The 27926-nt window shown below is 40.0% G+C and overlaps 1 protein-coding gene across 1 annotated transcript in view; it reads right to left on the bottom strand.

Moving 5' to 3' along the window:
- Positions 1-27926, bottom strand: part of LOC133458799 (PH domain leucine-rich repeat protein phosphatase 1-like) — a 50736-nt gene that overhangs the window by 4894 nt on the left and 17916 nt on the right. Inside the window, exons 5-19 of the mRNA XM_061738999.1 lie at positions 27361-27557; positions 25620-25745; positions 22385-22533; positions 18419-18565; positions 15229-15456; positions 12640-12842; positions 11693-11753; positions 11520-11615; positions 9348-9503; positions 9062-9262; positions 7582-7744; positions 4759-4889; positions 4551-4667; positions 768-962; positions 452-689 (exon numbers count right to left, since the gene is read on the bottom strand). Coding sequence (XP_061594983.1) covers positions 452-689; positions 768-962; positions 4551-4667; positions 4759-4889; positions 7582-7744; positions 9062-9262; positions 9348-9503; positions 11520-11615; positions 11693-11753; positions 12640-12842; positions 15229-15456; positions 18419-18565; positions 22385-22533; positions 25620-25745; positions 27361-27557 — 2408 coding nt within the window. The remainder of the gene's footprint in view (positions 1-451; positions 690-767; positions 963-4550; positions 4668-4758; positions 4890-7581; positions 7745-9061; positions 9263-9347; positions 9504-11519; positions 11616-11692; positions 11754-12639; positions 12843-15228; positions 15457-18418; positions 18566-22384; positions 22534-25619; positions 25746-27360; positions 27558-27926) is intronic.

The raw sequence follows: 27926 nt of genomic DNA, 5'->3' as shown, positions 1-27926 counted from the left end.
AGTTTGGGATGAACAACGGAGCATCTCCTCATCCTTTTTTTCATACATATCCTACCCATACTGCACTATTTTCTTCTTCTGTATATACTGTTCATATTTTTTAATGATATATTTCTTACTTTTTTATCCTTTTTCTCTGCATGTGTATGAATGTGTGTTGTGTACTGGTGCTGTTCAAAGTGAATTTCCCCACTGAGGGATGAATAAAGGAATATAAAATCTAATCTAAAAGGAGATTTAAATTTCATTGAGTGTAATTCTGTCTGAACTCTGACCTCCGACCCCCAGGAGGGTCCAGCGGTGGATAACCGCCCCACAGCGGCTGCTGTGAGCAGAGGTGTAGGTTTAAGGGTTAAACTGGAGCTGCTGAACTGCATTTCTGTCACAGACGTTTCATTAGGACCCGCGGGAGCTTTTTACATCCATCTCTCTCTCGTTAGTCTGCCGTTACCTCGGTGATGATGGCGTTGTGCTGCCGGACCCGCCGGTACTCCGACTCCTCTCGGACCGTGTGCACGTCGGACAGCAGCACGGCCTTGCCGTCTCGGCACAACACGGCCTGACAGCGGCCCACGTTGGCGGCCTTGAGGGTGAAGCAGCCGCCGGGCTCGCCGGGGGCCGCCGGCTCGTGTCTGATGTGGCACAGAGCCGCCGAGCCGCCCATCCTCTGGCCCGCCGTGCCCAGTTTCCTGCCGGGGAGCAAGGCAGGCGTGTTGGCGGCATGTGAGCGGTGAACCGGGAAGCGTGTGGAGGAAGTGTGCGGCTACCTTTGCATGGTGAGGAAGGTGTTGGTCATGTAGTCCTCCTGCCTCTGGCCCCGGTGCAGCTCCTCCGCTAGCACGTCTCCCATGGTGCACTGCAGCAGGTACGGCACCTCCACGTTCCGGTCTCCGTCGAAGACTCCGTACAGAGCCTCACGGATCCCGCAGAAGCTGTCCTGAGCCAGCGCCGCCACGCACAGCCTGAAACAACAACCAAGTATCAGCTTCCTGAACGATCCGTTACATCTGAGACTAAAACGCAAGTCTGACTGACACCCAGGGGTGAAAGTAGATTAAAGTTCTTGCTGGTACTACGACTCCAACCTTCATGGCTTGTTCTCCTCCAACCACCAGCTTCTTGCATCCCTGAACATACATTCAATTTTTTAACGCCTGCATGGTGTAGAAATTAGAAACACTTGACACTGTGTAGGCCTATAGCAAATGATTTATTTAAATGGTGTAAATAAAGGCCAGTCCGGACCAAGGATTGTCCCAGAATAATTTGTAAATGTTGACAAAACTTTCAAAATCATAACAATTTGTTTTGTTTCAAATTAGATTAAATTTACAGTTAAATTCATCAGCAGCTGAACAGTTAACAAGTCTCTGTCTTTGAATTTTCAGAACATTGGGCACATAAATGAAAAAAGAGTAAAAGATTAGTAAAATGTCTCAAAATGAAGAAAACTTCTTAAGCATTTTTTTCATCAAAGAAAAACACTTAAAACATTAAAAAAAAACGTTACTTCATTACTTCATACTTCACTAACATTTTTGACGCTTTTTTCTTTTTTTCCTGAAACGAGGAATGAAAACCAATCACCAATATCATATCATATTTGTGATTATTTGGCGTGTGATTATTTACCAGCATGTTTAAAATATGCTGGTAATGTGTCAGCCAACCACAAAAATTTTGGAATTTTAGTGGAATCATTTATTTTTTGTCCTTGCCCGTCGGTGCAAATGACATAAATAAAGTGCGTGGTTTGGTCGTGAAAAAAAAAAGTAACGTTACGTAAACAATAAATCAAACGCTCCCTTCCATGCAGTGTGTGTTTAGGAAGTAAAGACTGGAATACGCTATTCACAAAAGCACAAATAGTGAGGTTTTACTAATATTTATATCGTACAAATATTTTTAAAATGACCAAAAAACAGGTCGGGACTTTGTTAGATTATATCGCTATGTTCGTCTCTCCTCACTCAGTCAGTCAAAAAAGGCGGAGCTGAGTCATGGCTGAGCGGTAGTGTCGCCGTCTTTGGTGTGAGAGGTTGAGGGTTCGAAACCTGCTGTATGCAGGATTTATTGTCAGCAATTCGTGTGTTTTTTTTCCCGGTACTGCGTACCGGCTCAGAATTTTTTGGTGGTACGGAGTACCGGATCGTACCGGCTTACTTTCACCCCTGCTGACACCTGACAGACGGTTCACACGGATACAAACGCTGTTTCCAGCAGAGCAACACCAACACTGATCCAATACGGTGACAGTCTGGACTTCAGCTGAGCTCACGGAGGTTTGTTTTAATTCAAAAAGTGCTTTAAACACAAAATACAGCAAGATGCAACTAAAATAGGACAAATACATGTGCAAAATTAAAGTTTCAGTGCAGTTTGGGGTATGTTTCAGCAAACTGAAGGTTTCTGGGAGTCGGTTCACCATGTGAGGAGCTTAAACACTGAACTCTCCATGTTTAGTTCGGTAGCCGAGACTTTAATTGAGCGCTAATCCTTCTTGAGTTTACTTCAACCTGACTCTGGGATCAGAAAGTAGACCTGAACCCGACGACCTGAGGGATCCGGCCGGTTCCAGAAGGTCCAGGAGCCTCATTTATAAAGCTTGCTTGCGCACAAAACAGGGCTTGAAAGATGCGCACGCCACCTTCTACGCAGAGATTGGGATCTAAAAAAAAAAACTAACGGAAAAATGTGTGTATCTTTATGCCAACCCTGACCCTCGCGCACGAACATTTTGAAGATATGGGGAACTGGCGACGCAGGCGGTGAGGTGGTGAAATTAAGCCAGATTCATGTCATACTTTTAATGCCATCACATATCAGACTTATAGATCTATGTACACCCAAGCCGGTGTTCTGTCGAGTTGTCCTACCTCCGCGAATCGTACTACCCGTAGGATGAAATGATATACTTCTCTGCCGTGGTGTCCTACCTCGGCAGAACATACTACCGTACGATCCCCGTACGATTTTCAAAGGCTTTTTCATGCAAATACACAATTTAACAGCAGGAAGTCAGAATGTGCTTCAACATAGATCTATGTGTATTTCAGCGGAATAAAATAAAAAGTCAGACCACGCTTCCACATAGATAAATGTTGATGTCTATGTGGAAGCAAGATCTGACGGGTTTTTTTCTTCCGCCGAAGCGTCGTACACATAGATCTATGTGGAAGAACATTCTGACTTCCTGCTGTTAAATTGTCTATTTGCATGAAAAAGCCTTTGAAAAAAAAGAAACTGAGATACAAGAAACGGGGATCGTACGGTAGTATTTTCTGCCGAGGTAGGACACCTCGGCAGAACACCGGCTCGATATGTCTCATTCATCCTGACGCACAGCAGAAACAGGCTGCAGGAAGCCGCTGCGCATGCTCAGCAGGCTCATTTATATGCAAATACAGTCGCCAGGTGCTTTGCATTGATCATTCTTGGTAGAAAGTGGGCGTGTAGAGGGCTGTATATGAGGCGAATTCACCTGCGCAACCTTCCAGCTGGACTGTGATTTATAAAGAGAACATTGCGTGCAGATGTGCGTGCACACGGTTTTATAAATCCAGATTTTTTTTGCGCACGCCATTTTCGGCTTTTGGGGCGCACGTGCACTTTTAGTATGAATCCTACACACTCTTTTATAAATGAGGCCCCAGGTCCTGAAACCTCTCAGACAGGAAGCCGGCGTAAAGATCTGAGGACTGGAGTTATACTGTCCAGTCTCCTGGTCTTAGCGAGGACTCGAGCTGCAGCGTGTGATGGATTAGTTAGGGAGACACGTAAGGACAGTGTTACAGTCGCCCAGTCTGCTAGAGATTAAAGTGGACAATTATTTCAATTATTTCAGTGCTTTAATCCTTCATATGAGGGATCATATGAGATCTCACAACTGCCTCAAATGTGGCCAATGAAGTTCAGGTCTGAGTCCAGAACCAGCCCCAGATTTCTGGCTCGGTTGTTGGTCACTGAAGGAGGTTCTGTAAAATTTTGATTCATTCAGATGGAGATTGAGATTCCGACTTTATTAATCCCTTTGGGAGGTTCCCTCGGGGAAATTGACATCTCCATCTCACACACACAGCACTGTCATTTACAAATTAAACACCCCAAAAGACAAACACCCTTATGAAGACAAAAAGATTTAAAAAAAAATTTAAATAAAGATAAAAATAAAAGGTAAAAATAAGTGCAGTGCCATAAAAAAAATAATTATATGGATAGAAATATGATTCAACCTGGTGAGATAGTTATGTAGATGTGTGTGTCATCTGCATAATTATGATAACATTGTTATTGTTTTGCAGAATTGGAGCGAGTGGGAGGATGTAGATATCAAACAGTAGAGGTCCCAAGATGGAGCCTTGGGGAACTCACAGGTTATTTTTGTTAGATTGGATTTATAATGGCCTATGGATACAAAGAGGACCTTGTCTTTAAAAAAAAACAACAACATGCGACTTATATTTGTACTGCCAAATAATCCAAATGAAATGCTCTGTAAACATGTTTTATAGATAAGTTGTTTGCAAGATATAAATGAAACTAAGACTGACTTGTTCCGGACTCCGGAGGCCTCCGTGTAGCCATGACTCCAGACCGCAGGGGCCCCGTGTCTCTCGCTCGCACACTGAGCTGACGGGGACGGATCCAGCCGTAAACAGCGGATGTTGCTGCAGCGAGAAGGGGGAAAAAAAAAAAAGAAAAGATGAAGCAGTTGTTTCTATGTTTGTGCCGGAGCTTGTTTATCCTGGCGGTTCGTACTTGAGCAGTTCCAGGCTCTTGTGGTCCAGGTTGAGCCGAGGATTTCCTGTCAGGTCGAGCTCCTGGAGTTTGGGAGGAAGCGTCTCGGGCAGGGTCACCTCGGTCAGCTCGTTGCAGCTCAGGTCCACACACTGGTGACGACAGTCCCACAATTACACCAGGTCACTATCGATGACCTCACAAGCCTTCCAGGGTTTAATCCCAATCTTTTTCTTCATTTCTGACCAAATTTAATGTAATTTAATGTGTAATATTTACACATGTCATACACCAAATTATCTCTTTTCTCAGTTGCTTCTTGCTAGTGACAGCCACAGCTATCATACTAGACATGCCACGAGAGGTCATTTCACCCTGCCCAAACCTAAAACCCATGCACTAAAAAGAACAGTAATGTACAGGGCAGTTACTTACTGGAATAAACTTCCAGAAAATCTTATTTCAACTAGTGGCAGAGTTGGCTTCAAGAGGAGACTAAGAAAGGAAGTTCAAAAGAAACTGGTAGTTTTAGATTCTGTCTAATGGTTTTAGCTTATTGTTTTAATTGAGTTAAGTGGTTTTTTTTTTTTGAGAGGGGAAGATTTTTTTTTCTTTCTTTCATAGTTCTTTTTATTGATTTTTACTTGCACATAAACAAAACATTAAACATTCCCTCCCCACAACAAACGGAAGATTTTTTTTTTATTGTGTACTTCGAGAAAAAAGTTGAAATGTCGAGAATAATGTCGAAATATCTAGAAAAAGTCGAAATTTCGTGTATAAAGTCGAAATTTCGTGAATAAAGTTGGAATCTTGAGAATAAAGTTGAAATACATTTCGACTTTATTCTCGAAATTGTACTTCGACATTATTTTCGACATTTCGACTCCCCTCTCTACATTTCAACTTTTTTCTCGACATTTTGTTTTTTTTTGTTAACATACTGAGTTAGGTGTTATATAAATACACATATTTTCTTGTTCCGCATTTAATTTCAATTTTTAGTATTTTATTTTTTTGCTGAAGTTTTGTGACGTTTCCGGTTATTTTCACAATGTATTTATTTTTTAATTTTCTTCTATTGAGATAAGTTTTTTTGTTTTTGTTTTTGTATTTGCCTCATTTAGTATGCACTTATTTATCTTTAGTTTTACTTGGATTTAACTTTAATCTATCTGTTTTTGGTTGTTATTTGTTTTGTTTTTTTTTCATTTTCGTTTTTTTCATTTAGGAAAATTCTTTTTTTTTCCCATTGTTTATTCTGCTTATTATTATCTTTAGTTTTTATTTGTTTTTTGTCTTTTTAGTTGTTGTTCTTTGTACTTGTTATCTACTTTGTTTTATTCTGTTTAACTAACATTTTATATTGTACTGTAAAAGTTTTATAGAAATGTATATTTGTACTGTCGGACCCCAGGAAGAATAGTTGCTGCTGAGGCAGAAACTAATGGGGATCTGAAATAAATAAATAAAATAAATACATTTATAGCAAAAGGATGTGAAAACATGCTAATAGCTTTAACTTTTCCCGGTTGACAACCGTTACTTCCTGTTGTAGTTCCCAAGTCCAAATGGATCTGTGTTTCCTGTCAGGGTTTTCCTTTAATTCTTCTCTATAAACTGTAACTTGGTTCCCACAAACACACACACACAAAAAAAAGTGTCAGTAAAAGTAGTTTAGTAGCTGTTTTGCGTTTCGGAGGCGAGTGAATGGAGATGGTCCTCTCAGTTGGAGGTTTAGAGAGCGACAGGGATTAGAAGTCACAGGGAGATTACCAAGGATTTGCAGATTTAGCCCAAAAAAAGATGATCAAGAAAAAAACAACAAACAGGATTCCCACACAATACGTTTGATTTGAATGAACAAACGTGTCTGACATTATTTTCCTCCTCGTTCCATCGCTGATCCAAAAGAAACATACTAACGATCTTGTTTATTCTGCCACATAAATATTGAGCGAAATCAAGGCTAAAAGTTTTGATAATTTGAAAATAAAATTGTAATTGAAAAACAAAAAGAAAACAAAAAATTTAAACTGTAAAAAAATAAGTTCATGATCAAAACTTGAATTTTCAGGTTCAAATCTTAGTTTTTCAATTACAATTTTATTTTCAAATTAGCTAAATTTTTGGCCTTGATTTGGCTCCATACATAAACGTATCTTCTGATGAATTTATATAGACCAGTGGTCGGCAACCAGCGGCTCTAGAGCCGCATGCGGCTCTTTAGTGCCGCCCTAGTGGCTCCTTGAGGTTTTTCAAAAATGTTTGATCTTTTTTTCCTTTTATTCTTTTTTTTCTTTTTTTCCTTTTTTTCCTTTTTTTCTTCTTCTTTTTTCCTTTCTCTTTTTTTCTTCCTTTTTCCTTTCCTTTTTGATCTCGAAATTTTGACTTTTTTCTCTCAACATTTTGACTTTTTTCTCTCAACATTTTGACTTTTTTCTCGAGATTGTATTTCAACATTAATCTCGAAATTTTGACTTTTTTCTTGAAATTTTGACTTTTTTCTCAACATTTCGACTTTTTTCTCGTCATTTTGACATTTTTCTCAACATTTTGACTTTTTTCTCAAGATTGTACTTCAACATTAATGTCGACATTTCGACTTTTTTCTCGACATTTCGACTTTTTTCTCGACATTTCGACTTTTTTTTCAACATTTTGACTTTTTTCTCAACATTTCGACTTTTTTCTCGACATTCCGCCTTTCGCCATTTGCCTTCATTCTAAGGCTTATATAAGACTTTTCATTTTTTGCGGCTCCAGACATATTTGTTTTTTGTGTTTTTGGTCCAATATGGCTCTTTCAACATTTTGGGTTGCCGACCCCTGATATAGACCAACCTTGATCTCGGGCAGCTGCAGGACTTCGGGGAACGTGTTGATGCAGTTGGAGTGGGCCGACAGCGTGTGCAGCCGCTGGCAGCTGAGGATGGTGGTGGGAACGGCTCTCAGCCGGTTCCCGCTCAGGTCCAGCTCCTCCAGCTGCTCCAGCCGAGCCAGTTTACTGCAGGATTGAGAGACAAAAAAGCCAAACTCGTTTCTCGTTATCTCATCAGCCTAATCCCACCTCCGGAGGGAGTCTGAGGGTTTAGTCTGGTGTCACTCGGGTGTTTTGTGGATTAGAAATCAGAGGAGTTAATGAGTGAAGTAGTGTTGTTTCTGTCAGCCTGTTTCAATTCTAGTTTGAGTCTAGTCTTTGGGTCAAGCTATCATTTTAGTTTTTATTAGTTTTAGTCACGTTCATTCTCCTTTTAGTCGTGTCAAGTTTCAGTCGACTAAAAGTCTGAGCATTTTAGTCTTATTTTAGTCAGAATTGTCCATTTTAGTCTAGTTTTAGTCAGATTGTATTTAGCCAAACCTATTTTACAATTCAAACAAGGTTATCTTATTATTATATTATTGTTACCTTATAGACTCAAGAATACATTCATTCCAGATACAGAAGACTCTAATTTGAGTTTACAATTTTTTTTTTTCCGCTTTTCTCCCCATCCTTTTCTTTTCCACGACACATTGGGTTTTCTTTTCCACGTCTATGTAGAAAAGTTTATCCAAAGATGGTTTTCTTCTTCTCCAGCCCCTGCGTTTCTCTATGTAACTTTGTTTTTAATGGACGTTAACTAGAGCTCTGCGTTAACGGCATCAGCCTCTAACTCTGCAGCTGATTCTGGATCTGATTCCTGCTGCAGCGACTGGGATTGAGGACTAACGTCACCCAGCAGAACTAAACCAGAGAAACTACTGAAAACATGGACATTAAACCAGAGAAACTACTGAAAACATGGACATTAAACCAGAGAAACTACTGAAAACATGGAGATTAAACCAGAGAAACTACTGAAAACATGGACATTAAACCAGAGAAACTACTGAAAACATGGACATTAAACCAGAGAAACTACTGAAAACATGGACATTAAACCAGAGAAACTACTGGAAACATGGACATTAAACCAGAGGAAACTACTGAAAACATGGACATTAAACCAGAGAAACTACTGAAAACATGGACATTAAACCAGAGAAACTACTGAAAACATGGACATTCAGGATCTTTGGTAGAACATTTCGTCTCGTTTTGGTCAACGAAAATGAAGACACATTTTAGTAGTTTTTATTTTGTAAACTACATTTTAGTTTTTATTCCTCTACGATATTGCATTATATATTTAATTATCGTTATCGTCACATGACCAGCATTTTCGCTGCGTCTCGTCCCGTTTTCCTCAGGTGATAAAGGTTCGTTGACGATATTTAGTCATAATTTTCCACTGAGGAAAGCAACTTTAGAGTGAGATGAGGGAGGCTGCGTGTGGTTCACCTGGCGGTGAAGGTGTGCAGCTGGTTGTAGGCCAGGTGCAGCACCTTGAGCTGGCCGTGTCCCACCAGCTGAGGGACGCTCTTGTCCGTCAGGCCGTTGCTGGTCACGTAGAGCTCCTGCAGGCTGCTGACCACGTCCTCCGACACGCCGGCGGCAGGGATGTCCTCCAGCTTGTTGGCCGACACGTTCAGGTAGCGTAAGCTGCGATGAAATCAAAGACAGGTCACCATGACGACGGTGCGGGAGGGAGGACGAGGCGGGGAGGGGGACGGGAGACGGCGGGCACCTCGGGGCTCTGCTGAACAGGTCCTGCGGGAGCTCGCTCAGCTGGTTGTGCTGCAGGTCCAGGACTTCCAGCTGGGAACGCTCCAGCTTCTCCGCCAGCTGACGCACGGCGTTCCAGCCGGCCAGCAGCTTCCTCAGCCCGGCGCTGGAGAGCAGCCTGCCAGGGAACACAGCGCAGTCTGTGAGAGGGAACTAGGGCTGTCAAATGTTTTTTTTTTCTTAATCGTGATTAATCGCATGTTGTCCTGTGTTGAAAAAAATCGATTTTCCTATTCTAAATCGATTCTCATATTAATTCCTTAAAATTAGTATGTCTAAAGATCGATTTATTTATTTATTTTTTTATTTTTGTAATTTCATCATTGCATTACAACTTTTGGTATTTTTTTTGTTTATGCCCAAAAAATGAATGTTTTGTTGGAAACTAGCATAACTAGCACCATGTTTTTGCCTTTAAATATGTTTAAAAGTATGAAAACATTAAAGTTTTCAATTATAATTGCATAAATTGTCTATATTTCATTACTTTATATACTGTCTTGGGGTTACATTTGCGTAAAATGCTAAAAAACAAAAAATTCTCAAAAATTTTAAACCGAAATAGACCGAAAATGGAAAAGATTTCAACGGAATCTGGGAAAAATTTAACTAATTTCATCCGTCTCTGTTTCCTCCCTGGATCTGTTTAATAATTCTGCCCCACAATGTTTCTGAAAGCAGTTCTATCAGCATTCTGGGAGCTGATTGGTCCTTACAGCATCATTAGCTGCAATACTTGCTGCTGAATCTCAATATAATACCAGTATTAAAATGTTGCATAACTACACATTCATGTAATTTATGCAACAGCTCAAAAAACTGTTTTAATAACACTTAACCCAAATCAATATCGGAATCGAATCAAATCTTGATAATCGATTCTGAATCTTAAGAATCGGAATCGAATCTTGACATTTGAATCAATCCCTAGCCCTAGTCCATAGTTAACTCGCAATTAATCGCATATTAATCGCACATTTACTCACACATGTTTTGCTTTTCCTCAAGCTACGGGTGCCGTCAACCGCCAGAAATTATATAATGCGCGTTTTTGTTTTTCCAGCGCGTTAATCATGCATAAAAAAAAAAATTGTCTGCGTTCAGAGGACGTTAAGTTAACAAAGTTAAGTTTGACAGCCATAGAGGGAACTCAAGTTCAACAAGTTCAGCGAGCGTGACTCTAAACTCGTGACGGGCCCGGAGGAGAACTGCACGCTACCGTAGCTTCTAACAACCAGGGAGCCTGTAGTGTGATGCAGCTAATATCTGTGCAGAACCAGAGATGAAAGAATGTTTCAGTTCCTTTGAGAATCTACGGAAGAGTATTAAGGCGAGAAAAAATATTTGAGAGGGGAAGATTTTTTTTTTCACAGACAAATTGTACGCTACATACATATTAAGAAGCTTGATTTCCCTGCGGTTCCAGAGTAATGTTATTTTTCCTAGTTGTGTGCGGGTATTTTTTTTTTTTTTTACATATGTATATATGTTTGTATGTTTTACTTGTTTTCACCCTGCTGGTTGGATGTGAAGATAAGAAACAGTCTGGTAAGAAACATGAGGTGCATCTATATGGTGAATAGTCTGGTTATGAGGATTTCATTGTATTATCTGGTCGATCTGTTTGTAACTTAGTCAAGGCGTATTGTTGATATGTTGTTTTTTGTGTGCGTTTCTTTGTTTTAGGACTATCTTTGTTAATGTCCTTTACCTAGGCATTATAATTCATAAGTGCATTTATATTGTTAATGTTTGTCATGCCAAAAATTCAATTAAAAAAAAACAGATTTTTTTTATTGTGCACTTCGAGAAAAAAGTCGAAATGTCGAGATTATATATTATTGAAATACAATTTCAATAATAAAGTCGAAATTTCGTGAATAAAGTCGAAGTTTCGCCTTTTTTCTCAACATTTCAACTTTATTCACAAAATTTTTACTTTTTTTTTTTCCAACATTTCGACTTTTTTTTTGAAATTGTATTTCAACATTAATCTCGACATTTCGATTTTTTTCTTGAAGTGCATAATGAAAAAAAAAAAATCTTCCTCCTCTAAAATATTATTTTTATCTTTCTCCTGCCTGGCCCTAATAATCTTCCGTAGAGAATCTCCGTGGCGTCTCCGAATGCTCACCATGCGGGCAGCTCAGCGACACAGTTGTGGTTGATGTCCAGCACCTCCAGTCGGCTGCTCTCCTGCACCCAATCCGGGACTCGTCCCAGCTTGTTCCTTCAAACAAACAAACAGTCAGTGAGCAGCTAGTGAGAGAACAGGATCTGCTCCCCGACACGGTGAAGCGTCTGTACCGGGACAGGTCCAGGAAGGTCAGGTGCTCCGGCGCCGGCTGCACCTCCAGCTGCTGCAGCTCTGCAGAGACACATGAAGCACATATAAATAAGGAGCGTCCGGCTTTGCTTGTTCTACGTGTGCGGAAGAGTATTAGGGCCATGCAGGAGTTAAAATATTTGAGAGGGGGAGATTTTTTTTTATTGTGCATTTCGAGAAAAAAGTTGAAATGTCAAAATGTTGAAATACAATTTCAAGAATTTTCTTCATCTACTTAAAGAGAGTCGAAATTTCGTGAATAAAGTCGAAACTTCGAGAATAAAGTCGAAACTTCGAGAATAAAGTCGAAACTTCGAGAATAAAGTCGAAACTTCGAGAATAAAGTCGAAATTTCGAGAATAAAGTCGAAATTTCGAGAATAAAGTCGAAATTTCGAGAATAAAGTCGAAATTTCAATAAAGTCGAAATTTCAAGAATAAAGTCGAAATTTCAATAAAGTCGAAATTTCAAGAATAAAGTCGAAATTTCAAGAATAAAGTCGAAACTTTGAGAATAAAGTCAAAACTTTGAGAATAAAGTTGAAACTTTGAGAATAAAGTCGAAATTTCAAGAATAAAGTCGATACTTTGAGAATAAAGTCGAAACTTTGAGAATAAAGTCGAAATTTCAAGAATAAAGTTGAAATACAATTTTGTGAATAAAGTGGAAATGTCTCCTCTGGTCCATCAAATCCAGTCAGCAGAGCGACTGACAGCTCTGCAGCAGCAGCCGTAACTAACTAACTAACTTACATCCTTGGAGTGGAACGTTAAGGGTACGTTTCTGAAGTTATGCAACATTGACTTTTTTCTCGACGTGCATAATGAAAAATAAATCTTCCACCTCTAAAATATTATTTTTATTCTTCTCCTGCCTGGCCCTAATACTCTTCCGTTCTACGCGTCTCCAGGACTGAAGGGTTTATCACCGTTGTGCGCGGCGTGCAGGCCCTTGAGGGCGACGCCGCTGACCCGGAGGAGGGACAGCGAGTTCCTGTCGCAGCGGAGCAGCTCCAGCTGGCAGAGCGACGCCACGTCCAGCTCCTGCAGGCCGGCGTCCCGCAGGTCCAGCTGGACCACGTGGAGCAGCTGCTCGGCGTCGCCCGGCGCCACCGACTGCAGCTGGTTCAGTCTGGACCAAACACAACACCAGGAGACACGTTTCAAACAGTTCAGTGGCTCAAATAAGCAGGAATCAAGTCAACAAAAGGAGAAAATCATCATGGATCCTAATTCCACAGTTCAAGTTTATTTATGAAGCACTTTAAAAACAACAACAGCTGATCAAAGTGCTGGACGAGCGAAAGGAAAACAAAAACAAAACAGGATAATGTAAGTAAAATAAAACAATCATAGCAAGTTAAATATTAGTGAGCAAAAATTAGTTTTAAGATGCAGACAGGACAGGGAGGACCCGCTAACACCTGCATGCAGGGCTTTGCAGTAGTCTAGGCGGGATGAAACAAAGGCGTGTATAACTTTCTCAAAGTTTTTGAGATAAAAAGGGTTTGACCTTGGACAAAAGCCTCAACTGGAAGAAACTAGATTTTACAACTGTGTTAATTTGTTTCTCCATTTTAAAGTTAGAGTCCAAAATTATAGGAAGGTTTTTCCCCCCCCTAGGGTGAAAACAGGAGCTTGTGGGCATTTTAAACCTGATAGATGACCTACATGACTGAGAAGAGCTCTCACCTCGGAGCTCCGAGGAAACGGGGACATTTTTCTTTTTTTAAATGATTAACATTGTGTTTAATGAATAGAAACACATACTGATCAATCACATGGCAGAACAGCAGCATACTATAGTATACAATACAATACAAACCCTTGAGATCTGGACATGAAAACAAAATAAATCAAAATCAAGCCATTATTGATATGAACATGTCTTATCACAACTTGGACCTTTATCAGGGTGTCTACAGGTTTGACAGTCAAATTTAAGACTTTTTAATACCATTTTCAAAGAAAATTTAAGACCAAAAAGACAGTTACTAAGAAATCCAGTGCTGAGGTCAAGGTTGCCAGATCTGACTGACAGGTTTCAACCCAAACGTGATTTAAAACCCGCCGAAATAATGAAAACCAGCCCAGAATCATACATTTCCATATTAAAACCGTCAATTATTAAATGCATAATACATTTCAAGCTTCACAACACCACTAAATAGCCCCAAAAAAGTTCAGGCTCCAAACAAAGACTACAATTAAATTGAGTAGATTAAAGAAAAGAAAATATCAGTGAGTTTATTGTGTAAGTTTCTACTTTTCTCTGCCATAATGGAACTTTTTTGTTAATAATTTCTTCTAAATATTAAGTAAAAACCAGGAAAAACAGCTCAAATAAATATTTTTCAGCCCAATTGGGCTGAAACTTGCCCAACCTGGCAACACAGATTTAGAACCTCTGCAGGAGATTCTCCTCAAAACGATGAAATAAACTTTTTAATGACGACTGGATACATTCCCTCTAAACTTAAGACCCTTGGATTGAAATTTAAGAAAAATTAAGACATTTAAGGGCCTTATTTTAGCAAAAATGGAATTTAAGACTTTTTAAGGATCCTTTTTAAGGAGAACGACTGAACCAGACCCAAACTACAACCGAGCTGCTCCAGTGCACCTAAGATTTCTTAGACAGAGAAATCAATTTCCCCTTTTTCTTTCGATGTTCAACAAAACATTTGGATCATTAGTCAACTCTTCCAAAAATTATTTTGCAAAGTCTTGCAGTCTCTACACTAGGGCTGGGCGATATATCAATATTTTAATATATATCGATATATTTTCAAACGCGATATGGTACGAGACAATATCGTTTATATCGATTATTAAAAAAAAAATTATGATTTTGATATAGCTGTCAACCTCAGTGGAAAAGTCTGCCTGTTACTGTCTACATTGTATTAATTGTACAGTGTATTTTAATTTAATTGTTATGCAGGAAAGGGATATTTGTTTTATTTTATTCAAGAAGCATTTTTATTCTATATATGCAGGCAGTTTATTTTCATTTCATTTGTTTTATACATTTTGATATTGTGCAGACCTCTGTTAATAAAGGAACCTGTGTGACATTTGGCACGAGGCTTTGTATTAAAACTGACTGTTTTTTTAAGGGTTTGCCTCAGAAAAAAATGAAGCTAACAGAGATGCTATGCTATAATGCTTTGGGGCCAATTATGGCACAGAAAAAATATCGATATATATCGAGTATCGCCATTCAGCTAGAAAATATCGAGATATGATGTTTGGTCCATATCGCCCAGCCCTACGCTACACTAACATTACTGACATCCTGAAAGCACCGGGTGACCAACAGTAACAGCAGTAACAACAGCAACAGCAGCAGCAGCAGCAACAGCAGCAGCAGCAGTAACAGCAGCGCTAACAGCAGCAGTAACCCAGAAACACAGAGGCGGCTGCTCCTGCGGCGCCGCGGGACGTGTTACATATTTAGCGAGCCACATTCCAGTGCGACTTTCTAAAAATGTCTCAAACGGCGAGGATGTCGGTACCTGAGGTCGACGTAGCGGGCCGGCAGCCACTGCAGCCCCGCCAGGTCCAGCACGGAGAGCTGGTTCCCCGCCAGGCACAGCCGCTCCAGGCCCCGCAGCTTCTCCAGGACGGGCGGGACGCAGCAGAAGCAGTTGAAGGACAGGCCCAGGTAGGTCAGCGCCTCCAGGGAGCCCAGCTCCGCCGGCAGAGAGCTCACGAAGTTTCCATCCAGGAGCAGCGTCTGCAGGCTGGGAACCACATCACAGCAGGGGGAAGGAATTCAGCGGGGTCGTTTTCCAACATACTTATGACTTACAAATAAAAAGTACATGATGTACAACTATTCGTGTAATGGTCAGTTCTTCATGTATTATGCACCAGGTTAAAGCATTACTTTTACAATTTAATTTACAGCATTAGTCCTTTGAGAATCCCTTCCATTGCCAAAGCAAAATTGGTATTGTAACTAGAATATCGATATTGTATCGTAAATCGTATCGATTTGGGACCTAGTGTATTGGAAACCTCTCCTGGCCTTAATCCCCGCTCACGACAGCCAAGACTCTGGATTATTCTGCTAGCAGACCCCTGAACATGTGAAAAGGGGGCTGCAGCCAGGAAGAAGTCCCCACTAAAGTTGCTTTCCTTAACGAAAATTATGACTAAATATCGTCGTCGACGAACCTTTATCACCTGAGGAAAACGAGACGCAACAAAAATGCTGGTCATGTGACGATAACGATAATAAATAAATAATAATAATAAATATATAATGCAATATCGTAGAGGAATAAAAACGTGACTAAAATGTAGATTACTAAATAAAAACTCTGCTAAAATGTGTCTTCATTTTCGTTGACCAGAACGAGACGAAATGTTGTAACAAAGATCCTTAATGTCCATGTTTTCAGTAGTTTCTCTGGTTTAATGTCCATGTTTTCAGTAGTTTCTCTGGTTTAATGTCCATGTTTTCAGTAGTTTCTCTGGTTTAATGTCCATGTTTTCAGTAGTTTCCTCTGGTTTAATGTCCATGTTTTCAGTAGTTTCTCTGGTTTAATGTCCATGTTTTCAGTAGTTTCTCTGGTTTAATGTCCATGTTTTCAGTAGTTTCTCTGGTTTAGTTCTGCTGGGTGACGTTAGTCCTCAATCCCAGTCGCTGCAGCGGGGAATCAGATCCAGAAGATGCAGCTGCAGAGTTAGAGGCTGATGCCGTTAACGCAGAGCTCTAGGTTCACGTACATTAAAAACAAAGTTACATAGAGAAACACGGGGATCTGCTCTGGGGCTGGAGAAGAAGAAGAAGATCCATCTTTGGAAACACTTTCATACATAGACGTGGAAAAGAAAACCCAATGTGTCGTCGGAAAAGAAAAAGATGGGGAGAAATGCGGAAAAATAAATATGTTGTAAACTCAAATTAGAGTCTTCTGTATCTGGAATAAATGTATTCTTGAGTCTATAAGGTAACAATAATACAACAATAAGATAACCTTGTTTGAATTGTAAAATGGGTTTGGATAAATACAATCTTTGACTAAAACGAGCCTAAAATGTACAATTCTGACTGAAATAAGACTAAAATGCTCAGACTTTTAGTCGACTGAAACTTGATACGACTAAAAGGAGAATGGACGTGACTAAAACTAATAAAAACTAAAATGATAGCTTGACCCAAAGACTAGACTACATTAGATTTGGTTTCGAAAAGTCGGTTCTGGCTTGGATTAATCCTCTCCTGCAGGAAGTTATCAGTCTACCCTCCCTCTCTTTTACAGCCCCATTCAGCGCTTCACCTGCAACTCCTGGTTTCTCCACCGACACGTTTGAGCCAAACGTGGCGCTTTATTATGACCAAACATCTCCACCTCGGTCTCGCTGGTCCAAACAATGTTGTTTGGTTTGAAAACTAAGCCGTGCTGATGTTTTCCTTTTACACAAAAGACGTTTTTCTTCAACGGCCCTTTCATGCAAACCAGACCTTTTCAGTCATTTTCTACTAACGTCGTCATAAACTTAGTCATTTAACTGACTCGGACCGTCGCTGCAAGTGGTTTTATTCAAGCGAAAATCCAGAAATATGAGACTAGTAATCTTGTTATTAAATATGATTTACTCTGAGTCGATGGCGTACTATTAAACACCTAATAAATGATACTTTTACGGTGTTGTGTGCACTGTAAAGGTGACCTTGAGTGCCCTGAAAGTAGGATCACGATAAACCGCCAAAAAAATTCCCCATGGTAAGAATTTGTCATCTCACGGTAAAAACGATAAATTGAGGAAAGAAAGAAATGAGCCTGAAAGAAAGAAAGAAAGAAAGAAAGAAAGAAAGAAAGAAAGAAAGAAAGAAAGAAAGAAAGAAAGAAAGAAAGAAAGAAAGAAAGAAAGAAAGAAAGAAAGAAAGAAAGAAAGAAAGAAAGAAAGAAAGAAAGAAAGAAAGAAAGAAAGAAAGAAAGAAAGAAAGAAAGATAAATTCCCGTTGATGACACTTTATATTGGAATTTTTTTATCGTTATCGGGATAAATGCTAGAAATTATCGTGATACATTTTTTAGTCCATACCGCCCATCCCTACCTGAAAGGCGCCTTAAATAAATTTAAAGTATTATTATTATTATTATTATTACTTTTAGCAGTCATTTTAACTGCAGCATTTATTCCTCTAAGATCACTGCTGATGTATTTTCTGCTTGGTGTTGTGTTGGGAGACACCAACAAAGGATTCTTCACTGCAAAGGCATTTGCTGTTGTTCTGTATTTATTTTAAGACGTTAAGGATCAGCCGACGATAAAGGACACTTTAACTTTGAATTATAACAATTTCAAATTAAAAAACATGCTTTTTATGCAGATAAATGCCCACAAAGTGATTTTTGTGAGCCTGAAAGTGCCTGAAAGACGTGGTTTTAATACCGCGGTGGATCAGAGCCGAGTGTTTTGCAGGAAGCAGCATCTGACCGTGTCACACGGGGACGTTATCAGCATGACTCGACTGTTCACCTGCAGCAAATATCTGCAGCGTCAGGACACGTGTCTGGGACGCGGCCAGTTGTTCACCTAATACAGGATTAATCTGCAGCGCTGCAGGAGCCTCGTCCCCAGACCTGGACTCCTGGCCGTCCTGTCTCTCAGGAACAGGAAGGTCACGTTCACAACCGTCCCGGTTATTACCGGCGTTAGCGACTCCGGCCCCTCTGTCGTCCCACTTACTTGTGCATCGTTCCCACTTCGGCCGGCAGGCAGGAGAGCCGGTTCCCGGAGAGGTTCAGCTCGGCGAGGGAGGCGATGTCGCACAAGGCCAGAGGGAACTCAGACAGAGCGTTATTCGACAGACTGAGGCTTCTCAGTTTACAGAACCTAAGAGGGAGAGGAGACGGCTGCGTGAGGGAGAGTGAAAGCAGCACGTATTCATCCCGGGGCTATAATCAGATTGTGGCCTTCTTAAACTGCCCACCAACAAAAACAAACACTGGGAGCTAAACTAATCATATAAACACCTCTCTGGTAAACAGGGAAAGTGCATGTATCAACGGTTTACACTGTGGATGGAAGGCCTTCCTGGAGTAAAATAACCCAGTTCACAAGAGCGTCAGGGTGCAAGGCCGAGCCGGATCTGCTTGAGGAAAACGCCGTTGAGGGGCGTGTTTACATAGAAACAGTGACAGAATGAGTGTGTGTATGTGTGTGTACATTTCAATCTAAAGCTCTCTTGACATCAGCAGCTGCAAAGATGCTCAGTTTAGTGTTCAAACACATTTTTACACTCGGCAGCCGTCATCACAAACTAAGACATGTGCAGGTTGTTAACATGACAGGAGCTAATCAGCTAATTACCAGCAAACTATGACTCAGCTGTGTATGGGCAGAAATATGTGCCACTAGAAACTGAATTTGAACAATTTATATTTGAATTTGAATTGCTCAACTTGAATAATTGCATTACAAAACTGAATCTGAATCACATAATTTGAATTTGTATTGTTTAATTTGAATCATTGCATTGAAAAACTGAATCTACATTCAGTTCTCACAATTCAAATTCAGTTCTTGCAATTAGTGCTAGGCGGTATACCGGTTCATACCGAATACCGGTGTTTATTTTTCTTATGATATGAATTTTTCATATACCGTAATACCGGTGAGTATGTACAGTAGCGTACACAACGTTGGGAACGCGGCGCTACGTTCGGGCCGCGCCGCGGAACGTAGCGCCGCTGAACACTGTTTGTGAGGGGACTGTTTAGCAGTAGTGATGCACAATTAATAACTGCGTTGTAATATAAGGAAATAGACTGGCCGCTCCCGTAACAGTTGCGCACCACAAACATAAATCGTTGGCCAACCAAAAAGTAACCACATAAGAATTTTATCTAACATTCACCAGGAGGTGGAACCAAAACAACATAATGCTGGGAAATTAAAAAATGTTCAGTTTTTTGTGTTCAATAAATATTTTCTACCTTGTAATTTTGTAAAAGATCAGTCAGACAACACTTAAAGTCTTTAAATGTTGTCTGACAGATTCTGTCACTTCATTAGAATCATAAGTAATTGTAAACGGCATCATGTTGTGAGGCCATGCAAACCTGTATTTATACTAGTGTGGACATTAATGTTTTTCTACAATATTTCCTCCTCATGACAGTAAAATAGGCCATTCTAAGCCAATTTACTGCAGCAATTCCTTTCCAAATCATTAGAAAATGTGGTTAACATCCAGTTGTGCATGAAAAAAAAAAAATACCGTGATATACCGTGAAACCGATATAATTTTGAAAAATAACGTGATATAAATTTTTGGTCATACCGCCCAGCACTACTTACAATTCAATTTAAATTTTACTGTGCCAGTAATCCGGGTCTTCCGGAGGAACAGCAATCAAGTGCAGATGCAAAGAACTCCTTTTCACGTAGCCTACTATAACCTCTATTTTCTTTCAACGATATAAACGACCAATGGGAGCTAGATATTTCCAAACCCATTGTGCTTTCTCCATTCTGTGTAAAAAGTGTAGATTTATATCTTGCCGTTTTGTAGAAACATTTCTGCAGAGGAGTGTGTGACCAACTATACCAGGGGTCCTCAATCCTGGTCCTCGAGGGCCGGTGTCCCTGCAGGTTTTAGATGTTTCCCTGCTTCATTGCACCGTGATACAAGTGACTGTGTCATCAACAGAATTGTGCAGCCCTGGATGAAAAGCTGATGACGATGATTAATTAGAATCAGGTGTGTTAAAGCAAGGAAACATCTAAAACCTGCAGGACACCGGCCCTCGAGGACCAGGGTTGGTGATCCCTGAACTATACCTTTAAGCAAAACATTAATTATTACTCAAATTCAGTTTCTAGTGGCACATATTTCTGCCCATAGCTGTGACACAACAGACTGATGCTGAAGGTTTTTATCTTCTAAACAAAACCAACACAACTTTGATCCAATCAGCTGAAAATTACAAAATATTAAACAAACACTAATATAGATTTCATCTATAAAAAAGGTTTGCAATGACTAAACTTCCTCCGACAGTTCAGAGTGGAACTTCACATTAAGATTCTTTTTTACCGTTCATTCATAGAGAGTATTCTCACTTTTTGCTTTATTGCTTGGTTCTTTTCACTGTCGATAGGTAATAAGAACAAACTCAGTAAGATTGTCAACATGTCTAGTAAGATTGTAGGCCAACAACAAGTCAGTTTGTCCCGGCTCTGTGAATCCCGTGTGACTGGGAACGGGAGGATAATCTGCAGTGATGTATCTCATCCTCTCAATGCAGAATATCTGCTGTTACCATCAGGATGGAGGTTCAGGGTACCGGCTCTTTTATACCCTCTAGTATAGCTCTGCTAAATAAATTATAGATGCATTATTAATTTCATAATCCACTAGGTTTGGTGTGAAGGACTTTAGGATCAAAGATTCTATTCATTGTGTTAAGTTATGTTTTTATATAGTGTTGTACTATACTGCACTTCATTGAATTGTCTTGTATATTGTTCTGTTTTTTTGTTTTTGACTATGTATTCTGACTGCCACAGATGCAAAAAGAATTTCTGAAAGGACAATAAATTGCCTAACTTACGTGTGTTTGATGTTTTTTATCTGTGCTGTATTTATTTGTACCAAGGGACTGCAGATGCAAATTAGCCTAGGGTTAACTCTGGTGCAATGCATCAAATGTTTACATTTATGTTTTTAATTGCACATGGTCCCTCTCAAATAAAATTTAAATAAGTAAGTAAGTATATATGAATATATATATATATATATATATATATATATATATATATATTGATATATCGTGTACAAAATTTAAGGCATCACTCTTTTCAAAGCTCCTTTAAAAGTAGTGATGCACTGATTGTTCGGTAACCGAAATAGTTCGCCCAAAAATGGCAAAAAAACACTTTCGGTGTTCGGTGGAATAAGTGGGAAAAAAACCCGACAATTAATAATGGCGCCCCCGTAACGGTTGCGCACCACAAACATAAATCGTTGGCCAACCAAAAAGTAACCACATAAGAATTTTACCTAACATTTACCAGGAGGTGGAACCAAAACAACATAATGCTGGGAAATTAAAAAATGTTCAGTTTTTTATGTTCAATAAATATTTTCTATCTTGTAATTTTGAAAATCTTGTAATCTTTTTTGAAAGATTTTTTTCTTTGAAAAGCATGCCTAAATCAAATGTATTTGATTTATGCAATGCTGACAAAAGTGGCAAAATAAATGAAAAACTGCGAAGAACCATGTTCGGTATTGTTCAGTATTCGGCCAAGTGTTTATTATTATTTTCGGTTTCGGTTTTGACCACAAATTTTCATTTCGGTGCATCACTATTTAAAAGGTTTATTTCAGTCCTGATTTTTCAGAAGTGAAGTTTTCCCCAACTACAATCAATCAGCAGCTGACACAGATGTGACCCGGGACCAACGCGGACACGCCCTCTGACCCAGAGCTGACGCCGTGTCACATCCGTCATCACCGTCTCTCGTCTAACCATTCAGACCACATGCATTCAAGCACGCGTCACCTGTAACCTGATCCAGGCTGCAGCTCCGGACCGTGCGGTCGCTCCCCGGCAACGCAGAAACCCCAGAGGGGCCGGGCACATCCAGAACACAACAACAACGACGACGACGGGAACACAGGAGGAGGAGATGAAAGGAACTGACCTGGTGAGCGCCGTGATGCCCTTCTGCGGGGACAGGAAGTTGTTCTTGAGGTTGAGGTGGGTCAGATCCTGGCTGTAAAACAGCTGCGCGGGAAGTTCCTCCAGGCTGCAGCAGGACAGGTCCACCGAGTTCACCCTCTGAGACGCCACCTGAGAGAGAGACACTTAAATTATGTCCCGAGGTCCAGCATAGTTCATACAAGAGTCCAGGTTTGAGAGTCAATAAAAGCCACACACTTATGTGAATACAGTAATCCCTCGTTTAACGCGGGGGTTACATTCCAGAAAGAACACCTGATAAGTGAAATCGGTGAAGAAGAAACCTTTATTTTTTTTTTTACAACTATTATACAAGACTTCGAATTGCGGAGAACAGCACCGCCCCACCCCACCCCGATTAATTGGATTTAAACGGGAGAAAATGAAAAATGATTATGAAAAAAAATACAATAGGTACAGTAGGACAAATTGTGACTTGGGCGTATTTCACTGCTCTTCTGATGCGGCTGCATCCTGACTCGCTCTGTAGCGTCTTTTCAATCAGCTGAGAAGAAAACAGCCCGTCTACATCCCTTTTTTAGGTCTCTCCTCAGCCACCAGGTTTATGAACATCTGCACCTCAGAGTTGGATCATGAAACAGACGGAAAAGGGCCATAACGTGCCGAGTAGATACTTTTTCTGTAACTATTCTGCAGAGGTTCTAAGCGGCTGAGTGGGCTGTATCTGACATCATCACACTACAGGCCACCGATTGGTCGGGGGGTTGGAGTCAGACGTCTGAGTCAGGATGTGACATCAGTGAAAGAGCGACTCTGACTGCGGCTTCTTGTTCATTTTATTCCACCAGCAACGGCAGTAAAAGTCTATTTCATGATCCAACTCTGAGGTGCAGATGTTCATAAACCTGGTGCTGAGGAGAGAATTAAAAAGGGATCTAGACGGGCGATAAGGAACGACCAGATCTACCAGGAGCTCTGTCTCTTCATAGCTGCTCCAGCTGACTTTTCAGTAGCGCCGAGACAAACTAAATAAAAATAAAAAGCGTTGCCACTTGAAGCTTCTCTCACTCTCATTTTTTTACTTGAACACAAGCCACAGACCCAGCAGCACATCTATCATCTCCTCCAGGTTCTACATCTTTAGTGCTGTTGTCTTCTTCCTTTAGATCACACAATCAAATACGTCACAGCAGCTTCACTCCAACCTCTTACTTCTGCTCCAGGTGCTGGATTGTATTGGAAAAGAAACCGGGTCGAGTTGAGATGAGTCGAGTCCATAGCTGCCATAAGAGTCCCGGTTTGAGAGTCAATAAAAGCCACACGCTTATGTGAATATTCACTACATCATAAAGTTTATTCCAGCTACTTAGCTGTGTTATTAACACACTTCAACCAGACGGTTTCCTTTCCTTCTTTCTTTCAGAGCAACATAACGGCCATGAGAAGATAAATCACCGACGCCCTTGAGCTCGTGGAGGATAAAATCTGCAGATGCTGTTTTATAATAAGCTCTAAACTAAGCTTCAGTAAAAAGGACGTGAAACAAAACCGATCTGACGGTTGTGACTAAAATAAGACTAACTTGTTCCTCATTTGTAAAGTACAAGAACCGTGTCATGATCACACAGTTCTCTGACCACCGAGTCAGACACTTTTGAAGACTGACTTAACTTCATAATTTAGAGTGAAACGAGTGGAAATAGAAAAAAAGAAGATAAGGCGAGGTTTCTTCAGAAGTTGTGCATGGCCTTTCATCGACATGGGTTTAACCGGGACCGTTGCTCTTTTGACCACAAGAACGGATTATTCAGATCCTCCTTTTATGCTGCGGTCCTGAATCTCTCACGGTGAGAACATGATGGATCACATGATGGATCTCAGAGCGGCAGAAACGGTTCACTCAGTTCAGGCGACTCAGATACTTCAAATGAAGGGACGTCCTGTGGTTTCCCGAGCTGCTCTCAGGGGGCTGGGATGGAAAGAATTCCCACATGCACAATCATAGCAGGTGAAGCATCAACTGTGCAGGGTTTACATGCACTAGGGATGGGTGGTATGGACTAAAAAATGTATCACGATAATTTCTGGCCTTTATCCCGATAACGATAAAAAAAAAATACCAATTCAACTCCATCTTTTTAACTATAAATCTATCTCACTCTCAGATCCGCCATGTTTTTTACACAAAAACGTCATCAACAGGATTTTTATCCTGTTTTCTCTTTCTTTCAGGCTCATTTCTTTCTTTCTTTCTTTCTTTCTTTCTTTCTTTCTTTCTTTCTTTCTTTCAGGCTCATTTCTTTCTTTCTTTCAGGCTCATTTCTTTCTTTCTTTCTTTCTTTCTTTCTTTCTTTCTTTCTTTCTTTCTTTCTTTCTTTCTTTCTTTCTTTCTTTCTTTCTTTCTTTCTTTCTTTCTTTCTTTCTTTCTTTCTTTCTTTCTTTCTTTCTTTCTTTCTTTCTTTCTTTCTTTCTTTCTTTCTTTCTTTCTTTCTTTCTTCCTTCCTTCCTTCCTTCCTTTCTTCCTTTCTGCGTCGATGTAACGCAGAACCATAAATCAGCTTTACACAAAAACGTCATCAACGAGAATTTATTGTTTTTACCGCAAGATGACAAATTCTTACCGTGGGGAATTTTTTTGCCGGTTTATCGTGAACGGTAAAATATCGCCCATTCCTAATAAATTATTTATACAGGACTGTCTCAGAAAATTAGAATATTGTGATTTTCTGTAATGCAATTACAAAAACAAAAATGTCATACATTCTGGATTCATTACAAATCAACTGAAATATTGCAAGCCTTTTATTATTTTAATATTGCTGATTATGGCTTAAGAAAACTCAAATGTCCTATCTCAAAAAATTATAATATTCTGGGAATTTTAATCTTAAACTGTAAGACATAATCAGCGATATTAAAATAATAAAAGGCTTGCAATATTTCAGTTGATTTGAAATGAATCCAGAATGTATGACATTTTTTTTTTTTTTTTTTTTTTAATTCCATTACAGAAAATAAAGAACTTTATCACAATATTCAAATTTTCTGAGACAGTCCTGTATATTCCAAGTTTTTATGATTAGTTTAATAGAATTAAAAAAAGAGAGGGAGGAAGAGTTAAAAAACCAGAGTGTGAAATGCTAAAGGTCAGTTAAACCTCTGAACTAAAATGTTGCGAACTGTAAAAGTTCCCAGGAGCCCCAGAGCCCAAACAAAGGTCGGCCCTGCACACGTACCTTGGAGGCCATGCGGTGCCAGCGCAGGTGCTCCGTGAACGAGTCGTAGCTGATGTAGTAGGTCTGGCTCTGAGGACCGGCCGAGCTCAGAGCCAGACAGTGGCTGTGCCGCTTCACCTCCTCCACCTGCAGCCAGGACCAGACGCCAGGGTGAGACAGGAACTTTAGCAAGATTTTAACCAGCAACACTTGACCCCCTCACAAGACAATAATAAGGTTTGAAACCTTGTGGGGAAACTTTTACACGACTACAGCCGGACAGACGTGTCAAGTAACAAAGTACAAATACTTCGTTACCTTACTTAAGTAGAAATTTTGGTTATCTATACTTCACTGGAGTAATTATTTTTCAGAGGACTTTTAACTTTTACTCCTTACATTTTCACACAATTATCTGTACTTTTTACTCCTTACATTTTAAAAACAGCCTCGTTACTCTATTTCATTTCGGCCTTTAAACAAAACTATCCAGTTAAATTTCTCCATCCGGATAGAGTGAATTTGGTTGTGGTTGTTTCAGATGTTCTTGTCCAGTTTTGTTCTTACATCCGTTCCCTCAGATTCCTGCAACTAAACTTGGATGTACATTCCAATAAAGGTTAGGATAAATGATAACATGCCTCTGAAGTTTGACTTTTTGCACCATTACAATACTTATAGGCAACTAGTCATCATATGGGATGTTTTAAATTGTGTTTTCTGATTGTTATTTTATTCTGTGTGTAAAGCACCATGTGTTGCATTCATATTGTATGATTTGGTGCTATATAAATAAATAAAGTTTGAAGTTTGATATCTCCTGCTCTCTGAAACACATGTTAATGCTCAATAGTACACATATATGCTTCTTTAATATATTTGCATTATACTAAGATGCATTCATTTTCAATGGCTTTTGTCCTTAATGGCTTTTTCCCCCTTACATTACTTTTACTTTTATACTTTAAGTAGTTTTGAAACCAGTACTTTTATACTTTTACTTGAGTAAAAAACTTGAGTTGATACTTCAACTTCTACAGGAGTATTTTTAAACTCTAGTATCTATACTTCTACCTGAGCAATGAATGTGAATACTTTTGACACCTCGGGCAGCCGGATTCTTTTGTGACACTTTGGACAAAAATGCTTGTACAGTTTAATTTGATAATCCTTTTCGGCTCGCCAATGGTTGATGTCCACCTGGTTGATCATCAAACTCCCTCTTTTCTATGTGGTATAACGCCGAAATATAAAGAAGGCTTCTCAAAGTGCGATCCATGGTGAAAGAGGAAACCTCTATACTTGTTTCCCTCCAGTTCTGCAGCGCAGCTTGAAAGCCACGCCCGCTGCAGGCGTCCTGAGCAACCACAGGCGATTTTTGACGCTTTCGGTGTGAATCCGAAACCGGAAACGTGTCTGTGACTTCGAAGTTACTTCGAAGTTCGAAGTTACTTGTAAAGTTGTTCAGATTAACATTAGTTTCTTCCTTCAAGGCAAAATCTTTTTCTTTTTTTTTTTAAATTCGTCTTTCTCTCTTTTCCAAAAGAGGGATCCGTTCAGGCTGCACATCTGGGGCAGGAGTTACACGTGCAGATACGATGAGGCCTTGAGAACTCCACCCATCAGACTAAATACCTCCATCTGTCACCCTGATACCGTCAAAGGTTTGAAGTGAGGAAGAACAAATGATCCTGGTGAAGCTCAGGCCCAAATAAACCTGATAATGAGGTTAAATCAAAGACAGAAGCGGGTCAGCGGGTACCTTTCCTCCGATGAGCGGGAGGATGTGCATCTTGCCGGACTGGGCGTGTTTCACCGAGGAGACGATGAGGCAGGTTCCGCTCAGGGTCACCTGGCGCTTGGACCAGCGGTTCACCGGCAGCGCCAGCTTCCCCTTCCGCACGTTGAACACGCCGGAGAGCTGCACGCGGTCAGAGCCGCCCACGCTGCGAGGTTTGCCTGAGGGTGGGAAAAAGGGAGGGTTTTGTGTATTAGGCCTGTGTTGAAAAAAAAAAAAAAACATTTTTCGATTCTAAATCGATTCTCATTAATTCCTAAAAACCGATTTGTATGTACGGAGCCCCTAAAGGGACACGGATTTTTTTTTTATTTTTTATAATGAGTTTTACGCGCGCGCGTAAAACCTTTAAATGAGCATGTAAAGTTGTTTACTTGCAAGCAAAGTGGTAATGTAAACTTTATTGGTTATGTTCAAGGCAAAAAGCAGAATATTGCCTGAAAATATACAACGTTTTTTTGTGTTTAGTTCAGAAGATAAGAACCATAGAAGGAAATTGGATTTTAAACATCCGTTTGCATGAACTACTT

Source organism: Cololabis saira, chromosome 13 (assembly GCF_033807715.1).
Source record: "Cololabis saira isolate AMF1-May2022 chromosome 13, fColSai1.1, whole genome shotgun sequence".
Classification (NCBI taxonomy): domain Eukaryota; kingdom Metazoa; phylum Chordata; class Actinopteri; order Beloniformes; family Belonidae; genus Cololabis; species Cololabis saira.
This window is presented reverse-complemented; position numbering and strand designations above follow the sequence as displayed.